The 13,354-nt window shown below is 33.9% G+C and overlaps 1 protein-coding gene across 4 annotated transcripts in view; it reads right to left on the reverse strand.

Annotated features, from left to right (window-relative positions):
* The window catches only part of CCNT2 (cyclin T2), a 33,983-nt gene that overhangs the window by 9,051 nt on the left and 11,578 nt on the right, over positions 1–13,354 (reverse strand). For 3 of the 4 annotated variants that reach the window (XM_068967209.1, XM_068967210.1, XM_068967211.1), the window contains exons 3-6: positions 7,574–7,702; positions 5,702–5,762; positions 3,705–3,767; positions 556–601 (exon numbers count right to left, since the gene is read on the reverse strand). In XM_068967209.1, the coding sequence (XP_068823310.1) occupies positions 556–601; positions 3,705–3,767; positions 5,702–5,762; positions 7,574–7,702 (299 nt within the window). Of the gene's footprint in view, positions 1–555; positions 602–722; positions 784–3,704; positions 3,768–5,701; positions 5,763–7,573; positions 7,703–13,354 lie in introns of those variants that run through there. The other variant, XM_068967212.1, reaches the window with a different exon arrangement.

A 13,354-nucleotide genomic window follows, 5' to 3' on the forward strand; every position in this document is an offset into this window, starting at 1 on the left:
TAGAGAAAGTACTGAACGTTTAAGTAAAAATTACACTTATGCAAATCAAGGCACTGATAGGATGTGACTACTACTAATCTACTACTGGTGGGTATTATCTGGAAAAAAAAAACCCAAGTTATATAAATTTTATTTATTAAAAAACTTTAATGATTAAAGTTAATATAGGATCAAAGTGAAATTTTTAAAAATTGTCATTTAACTATAATTGTAAACTAGAAATAGCTTTATACTTACCAAGTTGCTCGAATTTCTAGGTTAAGTTTAGCTCTTTGTAATCTTTAGCTGCTATTCAGGCTACCAATTTTAGACTTATGCACTCACAAATCGAGAATATGTCACCAGAAAGCACCACTACACTTCACATTGTGCATTTAACCCCTCTGTGCCAAAAGTCCCTTGTACAATACACCGCAAGCAGACAGGAAGGTACCACCACAGTAGATGGTCCAGTCTCCTGCTGCAACAAGGGTGAGAGACACATTGAGGGGGCCCTGCATTAAAGGAAGCTATAGTGTGCTACAACAGTGCAACAAAGAGGGTCAGGATAACAACCTGTTGGTAGCCATGAAATAGGATGTCTGTGCCAAATCCTTGCTTGCTGTAAGAAAAGAAAAAAAAAAACGAAGACAATACTATCAGCTTTAACATGCTACCATCAAAAAGTTCTCAACACAACAAAAACTTCAAAGATTTGTACACAAAAAGTAAATTTTACTTACTACTTACAAATATCACAAGAGCGCCATCATTTTCTATACTACTGAAAATCTTCAACAACATTCACTCAAATGTTTCTTGCTATCCCCCAAAGATCTGAGAAACAAGCCGATTTGCTTTTAGCTAGCCAGTTACAAGGGCTAAACTTGTTACTAAGTTAAGCATCTAGTCAGCTAAAAGTTGCAATAAAGCATTCTCCTGGATTTAAAAAAAAAAAAAGAAGAAGAAGAAGAAAAGATTTTGAAGTCTAATACAAAATACAAAGAGTTGCCTGCCAGACTTAATCCTCAGTCATCACATTTAAGTTGGTTTAAGTACTTCCACCAAAAAAACAAAACAAAAAACAAAAATCAAAAATAAACCCCCAACCCCCAAACTCAGAGAGGACAACCTGCTCAGTTTTTCATCATGTTACTAAGCATCAACAGAATAAACAACCTAAAAACATCACAAGGATGTAGAGAAACCACTGTAATCATTTTTAAATTATATAATCCAATTAATGATAACTTTAGAAAAGATATAAGTACTTTAGAGGGAATCAGGATACTTCAATATTGGTCCTCAACAGAAAAGCAATTTTTAAGAACCAGTTTCTTAAGACACTGGCATTGAAAACAGCCCCCATCTCCCTTCTTCTACTTCTTATTCTTCCCAACAGGGATGCCTTTGCTACAGTTTCCCTTTCTCCCCCAGTTACATTCATTATCACTGACATACCTTTCCCCTCTTCTCACCTACGATTAATTCACCTCCACTCACCCCACTCTAACAGGACTCAAGTTCCTTGCCCTCTCCTAGTTTTATTCGTGGCACGTGTAATTCCCCGCTGCCCCATGGATCATCAACATAAAGGTTTACAAAAGGGATTTGGGCTTAGCAGAGCTGTGCTAAGGAAGTGTCAAAGCATCGGATGTCTTGGAGGCATTGTGACTTAAGTAAGGCATTCTTTCCTGGTGGAGAGGGAAGGAGAAATCACAGAAATGAAAGGTCCCTGTAAAATGACATTAGCCAATTTTGCAGCAAAGAGCATAATAACTTTCTCATCTCCAGATATGGGGGGTATGGGAGAACTTCAGAGAAATCAAACAATTTACCCCCACCCCCACCCCCACCCCACAAAAGAATCAAAATATATAGATAAGTAAAAATAATTTTAAATTGCCATTGCACTCTTCACCTCAGAATATATGTAAATTCAGTAACCTATTAAAAGTCATTTCGACAGAGAAAAATGTTCTTTTGTTAGCTTATAGTGGTTTTAGGGCAAAGGAAAAAATTATATACCAAACATGAAAGAACATTTTAAAAATGGACTAAAGACGCAAATTATAGTTACTTGTAAATGTCAGACAAAAATGACATTAAACGAGATTTTTACAAAAATTTAAGAATTCGTCACATTTTAAACATTAATAACAGTAACAAAAAAATCATTTAAATATTTTGCTTTGGATGATATATCCAATTTACAGATTTTGTGAATGTTTATATATTACTATTCAGTTCTGCAAAATAAATGGACTTTAATCTCTCTAGCTTCTTTAGACAGGATTTAAGAGAAGCTGACTCAAATTTCACAATACCAGGCTGAAAATTCAGTTTCATTTTCTACTAAGTGTGTGTGTATATTTCTTAATCTATATTTAATATCTTTCTTCAACATCTTTCTTTGCTAAGCTCAACTTAGGGCAAATTAAGTGCCTCTCCATTATTCAAACAAAACAGCTCAACCTTTCAAGTTTCCAGGGAAACAAAACTTCTCTAAAGCTTTATTTCTTAATTCCATGTCTACACTAGTTTATCCATACAATTCTATACTATGCTGTAATACTAAGGATGAGAAAGTGCTACAAAACATATAACCATGAATAGGAACCATAATTAAATATAAGTAACATCTGCTCTTAGATTAAAAAAAAAATCCAAGTCCATTTCTTAACAATGACAACTCAGTTATCAGACAATAGTTTTTTTTTTTTTTAAATGTAGCCATTAACAAAATAAAATCCTACCTAGGGATAAAATGAATTCAATTTAGAATGAATAAAATAAGAGAACATTCAGGTAAACACTAGAAACAAGGCTTTCAAAAGTCTTACCCATTTTGTTTAGAACAAACCTAAAGAAGTCTAGTGGTAAAGGAATAAAATCGCAAAATTTCATTTTCAAAAAGAAGTAACAGAAAAAGGCACACTAAAAGTTCCAAGTGACAAGTGCATACCACTTCAAACGGTAAACAGGAAAGGAAAAGTAGTACAGCATGCATCTGTGTGAAAACTTATTTCTAGAGATACAATGATATATAGGATTCATTAACAAGAGTAGAAAAACATACACCACATGCTTTATAAGGAGTAAAGAAACAGTACAAAACTTTGTACTCTTGTTTATAAACTGTTTAATAGGTATATCACATGCTGTTATGTATTATACACAAAAAGGAAGCCACTTTTAGTAAGGCTAAAGAACTTAAATCAATTTTGGCCAAATAAACACAGGCCTTAACATTCCCTAAAATGACAAATCTAAAGGCAATTTTTATCTGAAAGATGTGAAGGTGACCTCCAAATTCAAAAACTGTAATCGGTTTTCAAGAAGTCAATGAAGTTTGATATAAATTGGAAATTAATACTATCTCCTCCACCTATATGTTAAATGGCCCACATCTTAAAATATTAACTGAAATGGGATGAGTATAGCCCAAAATAAAGAGTTCTAGTATTTGGAAGCTCTCTAATTATTATTTTTTTAGTGAAAAGAGACTCTCACCTAAATTTAAAGGAAGTTAATTCACCAGTAAGGACCAAATACAGAAGCAGATGAACAGGCAGGTGTAGAACACTGAAACATAATGCTTCAAACTGACATTTCTTGTCATTTTATAATAAAACCCCCCAAAAGCTAGGAGAACAAAACAGCAGTCATTTCAAATATAGACAAGAAGCAGCATTGGTAATTTAAAAGTTTCAAAGATCACTTACCTCTTACTAACTGGGTACATTTCACCACATCTGTGTGTGGGTGTTCAATGGTGATCTCAAAACCTGAAATGAAAAGCACTCTTTTTCCCAATCACTTATACCAGTACAATACTTGCCTGAGAAATCCCACTCATCACACAACTGTAATTATGAATTTTTCATTATTAAAAAAAATCAAAAGTTAGTTTCTCATCACTGACATGCTTATTATACCTTCAATCATAGAAGTAATATCTCGAAAAGCATTCCAATTACGAAAACTGAAAAAGTTACTTAGAGATAAATAGTATTTATTCAAAATTCTGAATTACAATTAGTTTGAGATTATCCTTAAGTTACAAACTACAATCATGACAATTATTAAAGCAGCCCCACAATTTAAGCAGGGAATTCAACTATGTAACATATTTCTTAAGTATATTCCAACTCCTTCTTTCAGAAGATGTGAGAAGAACATTTTTCATAAATATAATCTTTGGGCCACAGTGGGAGAGGTGATCTTTTAAATGATACAGTCCTCTTATTTTCTCAGTGTACCTTAGATAAAAGAGTTTCAATCAGTTAGCTTGTAATTACATCTTATTATTAATAATAAAAAAACTGTTAAGGCAAGTGAACCCTGTAGGTAGGGCATAGTTTCTCCTTTTCCTTTCTTAGAAGTGGAGGTCGTTGTATAGTGCCATGAGAAGTAGTAAAGGAATAATATTGCAATAAGCAGGTAATCTCGATTTTCAAAGTTATTGTGTGGTCTATTCATATTTGTTATTAAACTTGCAAAAATTACACTTTAGCCATGAGTTGTATCTTGTAAATTCTAATGTTCCCCTTAAAATAATGCTGTTCATTCTGTTTAAGAAATCTGTCATCAGTAATGTGAATATGATGGATTTTATGATAAAATAACTTTTAAAAATGTTTTCCCCTTCAACTTTCATTATATGAATATTTGTCAAATCTCAGATTTATATAGTAACAGTAACATGCTAAATCACTAGATTTGGAGAGAATAAAAAGATTTTCACTTTTATTTTTCTTGTTTAATTGCATCCAGATTCTCACTTTCATTTTTCTTTTTATATTATAAAAACCTTCAAGAAGTTATATGTGTTTCAAACAACCTACTTATGTAATAAAAAAAAAATCTGTCATAATGGAAAGCTACAATTATGACTTCTATTCAACATCTGGGAATTGAGTATAAATAAGATAAAAACAACTAATAATAAACAATGATTATTTATGAAACACTATGTGGCAATTAAAAATATCTTCCATCTTCAAATTCACAGTGTTAAAGCAGAATTATTATTCCACCTTGCACACACAGGATAAAAGTAAAGGAACTATGACCAAGTTTACAAAGTAAATAAAGAGTATATATTTAAGTGCAGATCTCAATAAAGCCTATATTCTTCCCATGACACTCTGCTAGGTCCTTCCAGAAGTAATACATGACTTTACACAGTCCATACCTGCTTAAAGCTCAATCTCCTCATGAGTAAAGTAAAAGATTAGAATAAATGATCTTCAGAGATGATTTAAGTTGCACAAATCTTATAGACGATTAACTTTTAGACAAGGATGATGGACACTCAAATTACTGTCATATTTAAAATGATGTGATATATTCATAAGCTCTAGCATAGCAGGACTGCCTCGGATGTTTATAACATTATAATCATATGCGACAGCCCTAAAGGACCATTTTATTACCCAATGCAAATCCAGAATGAACCAGAGTCTTTTAACTATCTGAAAATATGAGAAATCACACTGAAAGCTATGTTGACCATTCAATTAAATGCTAAATGAAATTAAAATTTTAAAAATGGTTTCCTCAGAACCAAGCACTACTACTCTGGCTCCAAGCTGTATTTTCTTCAATGATAAAATTGAAACTTTCTTCAATGATAAAATTATTTCAGAAATCTGTTCCTTTATTTAGAATATTGCACTGATCAACACATACACAAACAATACTTGACGTAAGTACATACCTAGGGTTTGTAGCATTATGGTTTCAAGTAAAACCAGTTCTTGAGTCTGTTGAAGATAAGTCTGCCAGGTAAAAATAACATCAAAAAGTTTAATAAACATAACATAGCTAGACCACAGTAATGTTAAGTCTCTTAAGATTAAATCACAGATCCATTACAAACTCCAACAAAATCTTTCGGAAATATGAAGATGAACTGAGGGTGACAGATAAAACCTATTTCTGTGATAAACAGATTCAGTTACTTCTATTATAAGAAATGTTAAAGCAAAACAAAACAAAACCAATCTAAGGCTAATAATACAAAAGAGGGTAGATTAACTGAAAACAAAGAGATCTCCAGTCTGTAAGGTAAAACTTTACCTAGGCATTGGCACTTCGAGTCCCATTAAGGATAGGAAGCACCAACTCAAGAAAGATCAAATTCAAACTGGCCTTTAAACAAAAGGCTCATCAGCTCACTACAGGATACTTCATGTATTAATTCCTTGACTTCCACAGTTGGTCAGTGAGTTATTTTTTAGAATAACTTTTTCTCTTCAGAAAAGACAAAATCAAAACAAACCCTCATACCCTTAGATTAAAAAAAAAATTTTTTTTTAAGCTATAAAACACAGAAACAATGTACTGAACACCTGCGGGGACAAAAATAGAGACTCTTTTTCCTCAGCTTCACTAAATCATTCAAGTGTAATCACTCAGGGAAGAAAAGGTATGAAAAATTTTCTGCCATCTCATTTTTACATCATGACAAATGACTAGGGTGATAAGAAAACCATATTATATATAAATATTCATTTATGTAAGGACATACTGCTAAACTCAGAGTGAAAGCACCTTTAATTTTATTAATGCCCACTTTGAGAAGATCACTGAGTTTCATTTTAAAACAGTCTTTTCTATTATTTAAACAATACCCTAAGTAATCACAAGAAATAATTCTGAGTTCGTAAAGTTAATAGAAACTACAAGAAATAATTTTAAATAATCTCATATTCACTATACTGAATGGCCACATTAATATTTTAGTCTCTTAAATCCAACATGTAGGATAAATACTTGTCACTAATAGAATCAGATATATTTAATCTGGACCTTAAACTTGATCCAAATCGAACTGAATACTGGTAGTCATTCAATAGTTAAAAGTTCTTGATAAAGCAATTCAATTACATAGGAGTGCTAGAAAAAGGATTTCAAAAGCCCAGAATGCTATAGCTTCTGTTTTAAGACATCAGAAGACTTAAAAATGGGGATTTGAAACTAGACCTATTGAAATGTTGATGAGGAACAAGCTGTTTGGAAACTAGTATTACTTTTTTTTCCCCCCCTCCAGACTATTTTAGGAAAATAAAAATATTTTTGAAATGCCACTCATGTAAGCATAGTAAAATGCATCTTTATGTATCAGAGAAAAGCAGCAGCAGCATATATGTATTGATAATAGAACACTTTTGTAAAAAGACTAATTACTGGTCTAGAGATAAATCCAGAGATTTTTCTATTCCTACATTTGCTGACAATTTAAAAAAAAATCTATCTATGGTCTTATAGATGTATTTAAGACATCCAAAGATGAGATGATGTCCCTTCTACGTGTATCATTGATTTGCTGTGAGAATAAACAGAAAATGAAACACTTAAGAGTACCTGTGAATCAAGGACTTAAATGATTCAGAAAGACAAAAACCTCACAAACATAACATGAAATGTGTTTCTGTCAGATCACTTCCTGGTATTTACCTTCCTAAGTGATAACAGAAATAAGCAGCACGGGGCAGCAACACTAATTGAATTACATTTTTATTAGGTCTAAACGATGAAAAGGTTTCAAATTTACAAAGAGAACTCAAAACAACGAATTTTTACATACATCACATTTAGTATCCAGCAGTGGCTCTAGGGGATGAAGACAAGCATGTGCTACTTTGATAACATGTTCAAGTTTTCGAGCCTGTTCTTCTACTTTTGCAGCCAAGAATAATGCAGTAGGTGATATCATCTGCAGAGAAGACAAAATTTGGTGATTTAAAAACACACATTTTGGGAACACCTTCTACTTTCTAAGAGGGGGATGCAAAAAAGGAATGTAATATTTACAGTATGAACTGAAGCTGGGCTATGACAAGATTGATGTAAGTTTTTAGAAAGTTATTCATTAGATATAACTTGTTACTTCAGTCTATAAAATCTGTTTTACTTGCTTTGCAAGTAGAAATCTAAAAGGAAAAGACTTACACTTTAAAAGAAAGTTTAAATAACAATGCACACTGGGGAGGCAGAGGAAAAAACTAAAGCAAAATAATAAAGCCAAACCTCTTTAAAAAGAAAGGAAGGAAGAAAGTAAAGAAAAAAAAAGTGGTAAAGTATAGTCAGATTTTTCCCTCTTTTGAGGCAGTCACCACTCACTGGTACTCTTTTAATCAATGCGTCATTGTTTGGTTAAGAGCTATACCCTCTTACTTAAGAGAGAAAAAGAAATCTCCTAGACAAAATTATAGGATTCTGAACATGGAACTGCTACTTAATTTCTCCGTAACTTCAATAAAGCAATATTAAAAATACCTTGAAAATTCATGTAAGACAAACCAATAGCGTAGAAACCTTGCCAATTGGAGACGAAGAAATCATCAATTTGTTTTACCTTTAGTAAGTTATCTACTGCAAACAGAAATGTAAGAACATAGCACTATAGAGATATTGACTAAGAGAACACCATTTTGAGCAATTATTTATCTAAAAAGTTAGTACTAAACCAAATAATTGCTGAGTCAGAAAACTGGCATATGTTAAATGTTACTAGAAGTAACATTCTAAGATTCCATACAAGAAATCGGTCATGAAAGGATCATTTCTAAATGTCAAGATTTAGGTACATTATTTTTTAAGAGATGAACATCTAATTGTGTGGAGACGGGTAATCAATCCCTACACAGAAACAATACCAACAGAAGGACGTGAGGAGAAAGGAGGGCATAAATCCCATTACATGTTTTGGGTAGTCAAAATAAAGAGAAAACTTGATATAGGGAAGATGGACCCTTTCTTCTGACAGCTCTTCAAACAACTTACAAATATCACTCCTAAGACATAAAACTTAATCCTTGGATTTTGGCTTTGACAGGGGCCTTCTCTAATCCAACTGCATTTGCAGATAAGTAAATGGAGTAAAAAAGACTTCATGAAGTTGTCTTCCACATAAAAATCTTTAAAACAGAACTAAAATTAAGTGAGTTTGGCTCTAAACAACCAAAAATAATGTTACCTTAAATAGACTGAATAATTCCACCTTGGACTTTCAATTTATTTCAGTCATTTAAAATTAAAACGACAAGGCAGGCTTAAAAACTTGAGAATGCTGATTTAGTCAAGCAATATCAAAATTAGTCAGTATTCTTGAAATATCAGTTATATAGCAGTGATCCAGGGCAGGGGGTTTTCTAAATTGTAAAAAGTATAAGATAACTGAAAGTAGACAATTATCTTCCATCTGTTCTGTCATTTTTTCTACATACTGAAAATTTCTTACCACTGTTACCTAGTTTGATTAATTCCTTTGCTATTTAACAGCTTACCTCAAAAGATCACATCCTCCCAACTTCTGGAATCAGAGCGAAATGCTCTTCTTTATTCAAAAGGAAACAGTATATTCCTCTGCCATTGTACTTATACTGTATTCTAACTTCTGATTTATTATATTTGCCTGCCCTACCAGTCTAGAAGCAGCTTGAACACAGAGACTAAATTATTCATTTGTGTTCCCATTATCTAGCATTGTGCAGCTGCTGTTCACAACACTTAATGACATGTGGAAAATCCACATAAAGACACCAACATTAAGTTCACAGTATTCCAAATGTCATAATAAAAATCTAAGAGCCAATGCCAAGGTATGAAATGCAAGAAACAATAAAGTGAATATACTTTCACTTTCCCACAATCTCTCATTTATTATCTCATTCATGTCTAAAAGGGGAATGGCTACACCAAAATTCAAATGTCAGAACTATCTGTCGAAGAATGAAGCATAGAGCCTCAAGTGAAAAGTCAAATTAGGCTGAACTTAATAAACTGTTTGCCTAACTGCCAGATAATTTCTCTTAACTTTCCTAAAAGGCACTTCTGAAAATCTCCAGTGAGTTTTTCTTGGTAAAACTCTCTTAGGACTCCTAGTAACAGCTCCATCCTCTTCAGACTTTTTGTAAACCTTGGTATCAAGAAGAACTTTCAAGTCACACAGCTCTTCACCTTAGAAGATAGTCTCAATGGAATCACAATACGCATACTAGTGAATGATTCTAAAATTCTACAAAAATAAAAAAAGCATTTGAGGAGCTTAACATTGATCTTCAGGGTAGGTTCCTTGTTTATTTACCCACATGCCTAACAGAAGTCTTTTTGTTCTCCCTCTAAATAGCGTTCAAGTCTCATTCTCCTTCAAGCAACACTAATACCCAACACTCTTTCAAAGTTTCTGGTAAAATCCACTAACTCCACTTAGATTTCCTCCTCTACTGCCTGCAAACATCTTACTCCATCAGGGCCATAAAAACAAAACAAAACAAAACACCTTTGTAGATAAATACTTAGTGAATATCCATGTGAGGCTTTAAGGATGACTAAGGAAGGTAATTACACTAGGTACTACTGCTTTTCGTATGAAAAGCTGATTTTGTTGTATGGCTTACTAAAATGAAAATAACTCCAAAAGTTTAAGTAATAATATTTCTAGTTGGTCTGTGGCTTTTAACGGTGAACACACTTCTGAAGGCAACAAACATTCATTACCAAACTTGGTTCAAAGTCAAAGAATTTATACCAATATTGGAGTAGACACTTGGCTGGTTCACATGACCAATTACACACTGAGATTCAGTTTACTGGGGACAGGGACCATGTACTATCCATCTTTTGTGCTCTGGTACCTAGTTTAATAAACTTTCTCAAGGTACTCTAACTAAAGGTAATAAAAATTGATCTTTCAATAGTGTCCAGAGTTTGTCACTCTAGCAGATGTACAACTATTTCACGGGGATATTACATTCTCAAAACAAGACAAATTTCTACAGAAATATACCATACAAATGATGGAGAGGGGAAGGTGGAGGTGATGACGCCAGCTGTCGCATAGTAGTCAGACTGTCTCAGTGGAATCCTGGCTCTGTTATCTGACTAGCCTAGGAAAATTACTTATTTTCTTTGTGGTTCAGTTTCTGCATCTGTAAAATGGAGAAACAGTATCTGCTTATAAAGTTGTGCTGAGGATGAAAGGAATCAATATATGTAAAGCACTTGGAATACTGCCTCACAGTTAATATGACTCAAATATTATTACTACACCCCTTCTCAGCCTTTTGGCTAAGATTGAGTGTACTATGTTGCAAAATAAAACCACAGCTGTGTATTAAGCCTCAAATATTATTATTACTATATTGCTTCTAGGCCTTTTGGCTAAGATTAAGTGTACTATGTTGCAAAATAAAACAGTTGTGTATTTTTACTGTTGATTTTAAATTTAAAAAGTGATTTAACATGCTCTTTAAAATTCCCTCCTTTCTTGCTCATCTTCTTCCTTGTACAAACTCAGTTCTTTAAAGGGATCACTGCAGTCCTAACTATTTAACGATTATAATAAACAGATTCAAATACTGAAATGATGACACCTGGTTTTACTTTAATGATTACACTTGTAACTCTTTTCTCTTCTCGCTCCAATTGTTTTTCCACACTTCTCTTTTTCTATTCCTTTGTATGTTTTGATTTCTCCCTCTCAGTCTGACTCCCTCCCTTCTCTATCCTCCTCCAGCCCATTCCTGGCCACTGTCTCCCCCGCCTGCTCATGATGCTCTCGCTGCTGACATTCCTCACTCTCATTGCTGGCTTCATCCTTGATAGTTGAGGCAAGGTCAGTCTGCATTAACAAAAAGCTTAGGTGATTGTTAAGTCACCAAAAATGGTTATATCACCATCAGTTTCAAATAAATCATTTTTGTCTTTATTCTTTAAGTAATTAATTTACTGCATAAACTTTGTGCATACATTTGTATTTAAGAAAGAGCCATGGTCATTTTGTTACTCTTCAATCTCCTAATCCAAAAAAAGCCCTAACAGAAGCAAAGAACTCCAAGTCTGTTTTCTATTTGTTAATACATTATCAACAAGCTTGTTCTAATATACTTTTAGGTTTCATCTTTAGGTCCCACAGGCTGGTGAGGCTATTTCTCCCATATCCCTTAACTGCCCCAACACTCCCTGTCCCCTAAGACTAGAATTAACTATTTTCTGTGCCTTGAAGATGCTTCATTAATAAATATCCAACTAGTTCTAGGTATTGCAGCTTATAATTTGGGACTATGTCTATAGTTAAGGAAAAATGGTAATGGTGCAGCTTCAGCAAAGACTCACAGAAAAAGGATTCCAGAACAGAAAAAGAAACCTGCTACATTTCTGAATACTATACAAAGGACAGTGAAGTTAGAAAAGCTCCCCTGAAGCACATCTACTTATTAAAGCTCTCAAGAGTTCGATAAAAATTATCTAGGTCATACAAAGACATTGTAAGAAAAAAACTATAAGAGTTGTCCCGTAGCGTCAAAAATCATGCTAGAAATAAGTGCTTCAGGGACTTCCCTCATGGCACAGTGGGTAAGAATCCACTTGCCAACGCAGGGGACATGGGTTCGATCCCTGGTCTGGAAGGACTTCACATGCCCTGCAGCAGCTAAGCACTACAACTACTGAGCCCTCGTGCTGCGACTCGGAGAAGGCAATGGCACCCCACTCCAGTCCTCTTGCCTGAAAAATCCCATGGACGGAGGAGCCTGGGAGGCTGCAGTCCGTGGGGTCGCACAGAGTCGGACAGGACTGAAGCTACTTAGCAGCAGCAGCAGCTGCAACTACTGAAACCCACGCATCTAGAGCCTGTGCTCTCCAACAAGAGAAACTTCCACAAAAGCAATGAAGACCCAGGGCGGCCAAAACAGCAACAAAACAATTTAAGAAAATGGAATACTTGCATGAAAAAATGAGACCTTTACCTTATACTATACACAAAAATTAACTCACAATGGACCAAAGACCTAAATATAAGAACTAAAACTTAGAAGATGAAGGGAATTATTTCATAATTCTGGATTTGGCAATGATTACTTGGGTATGATACCAAAAGCACAAGCAACAAAAGAAAAATAGGTAATCTGCACATCATCAAAGTTAAAGACTTTTGTGCATCAGGAAAACAAGAGAAGTTGGCCTACAGGAGAAAATACTTGCAAATCATATATCTGATAATGGATTAATATTCAGAGTATATGAAGAACTCATATACAGTAACAACACCCAACTAAAATATGGACAAAGGACTTGAATAGATGTTTCCCCAAAGAATACATATAAATGGCCAATAAACACATGAAAAGGTGTCCAATGTCAGTAGTCACCAGAAAATTGTAAATCAAAACTTCAATCACTTCACACCCATGAGGATGGTTATTATCAGAAAACCAGACAAGGGTAAGCCTTAGAGGATGTGAAGCTAGCATCTGTGTGCATTACTAGCTAGAACATGAGATGGTGCTGGTGCTGGGGAAAACAGGATGGCAGTTTCTCAAAACACTGAAACAATTATAATGTGATTCAGTAATTGTGTATCTGG

This window comes from Capricornis sumatraensis, chromosome 3 (genome assembly GCF_032405125.1).
Source record: "Capricornis sumatraensis isolate serow.1 chromosome 3, serow.2, whole genome shotgun sequence".
In the NCBI taxonomy this organism is placed as follows: Eukaryota; Metazoa; Chordata; class Mammalia; order Artiodactyla; family Bovidae; genus Capricornis; species Capricornis sumatraensis.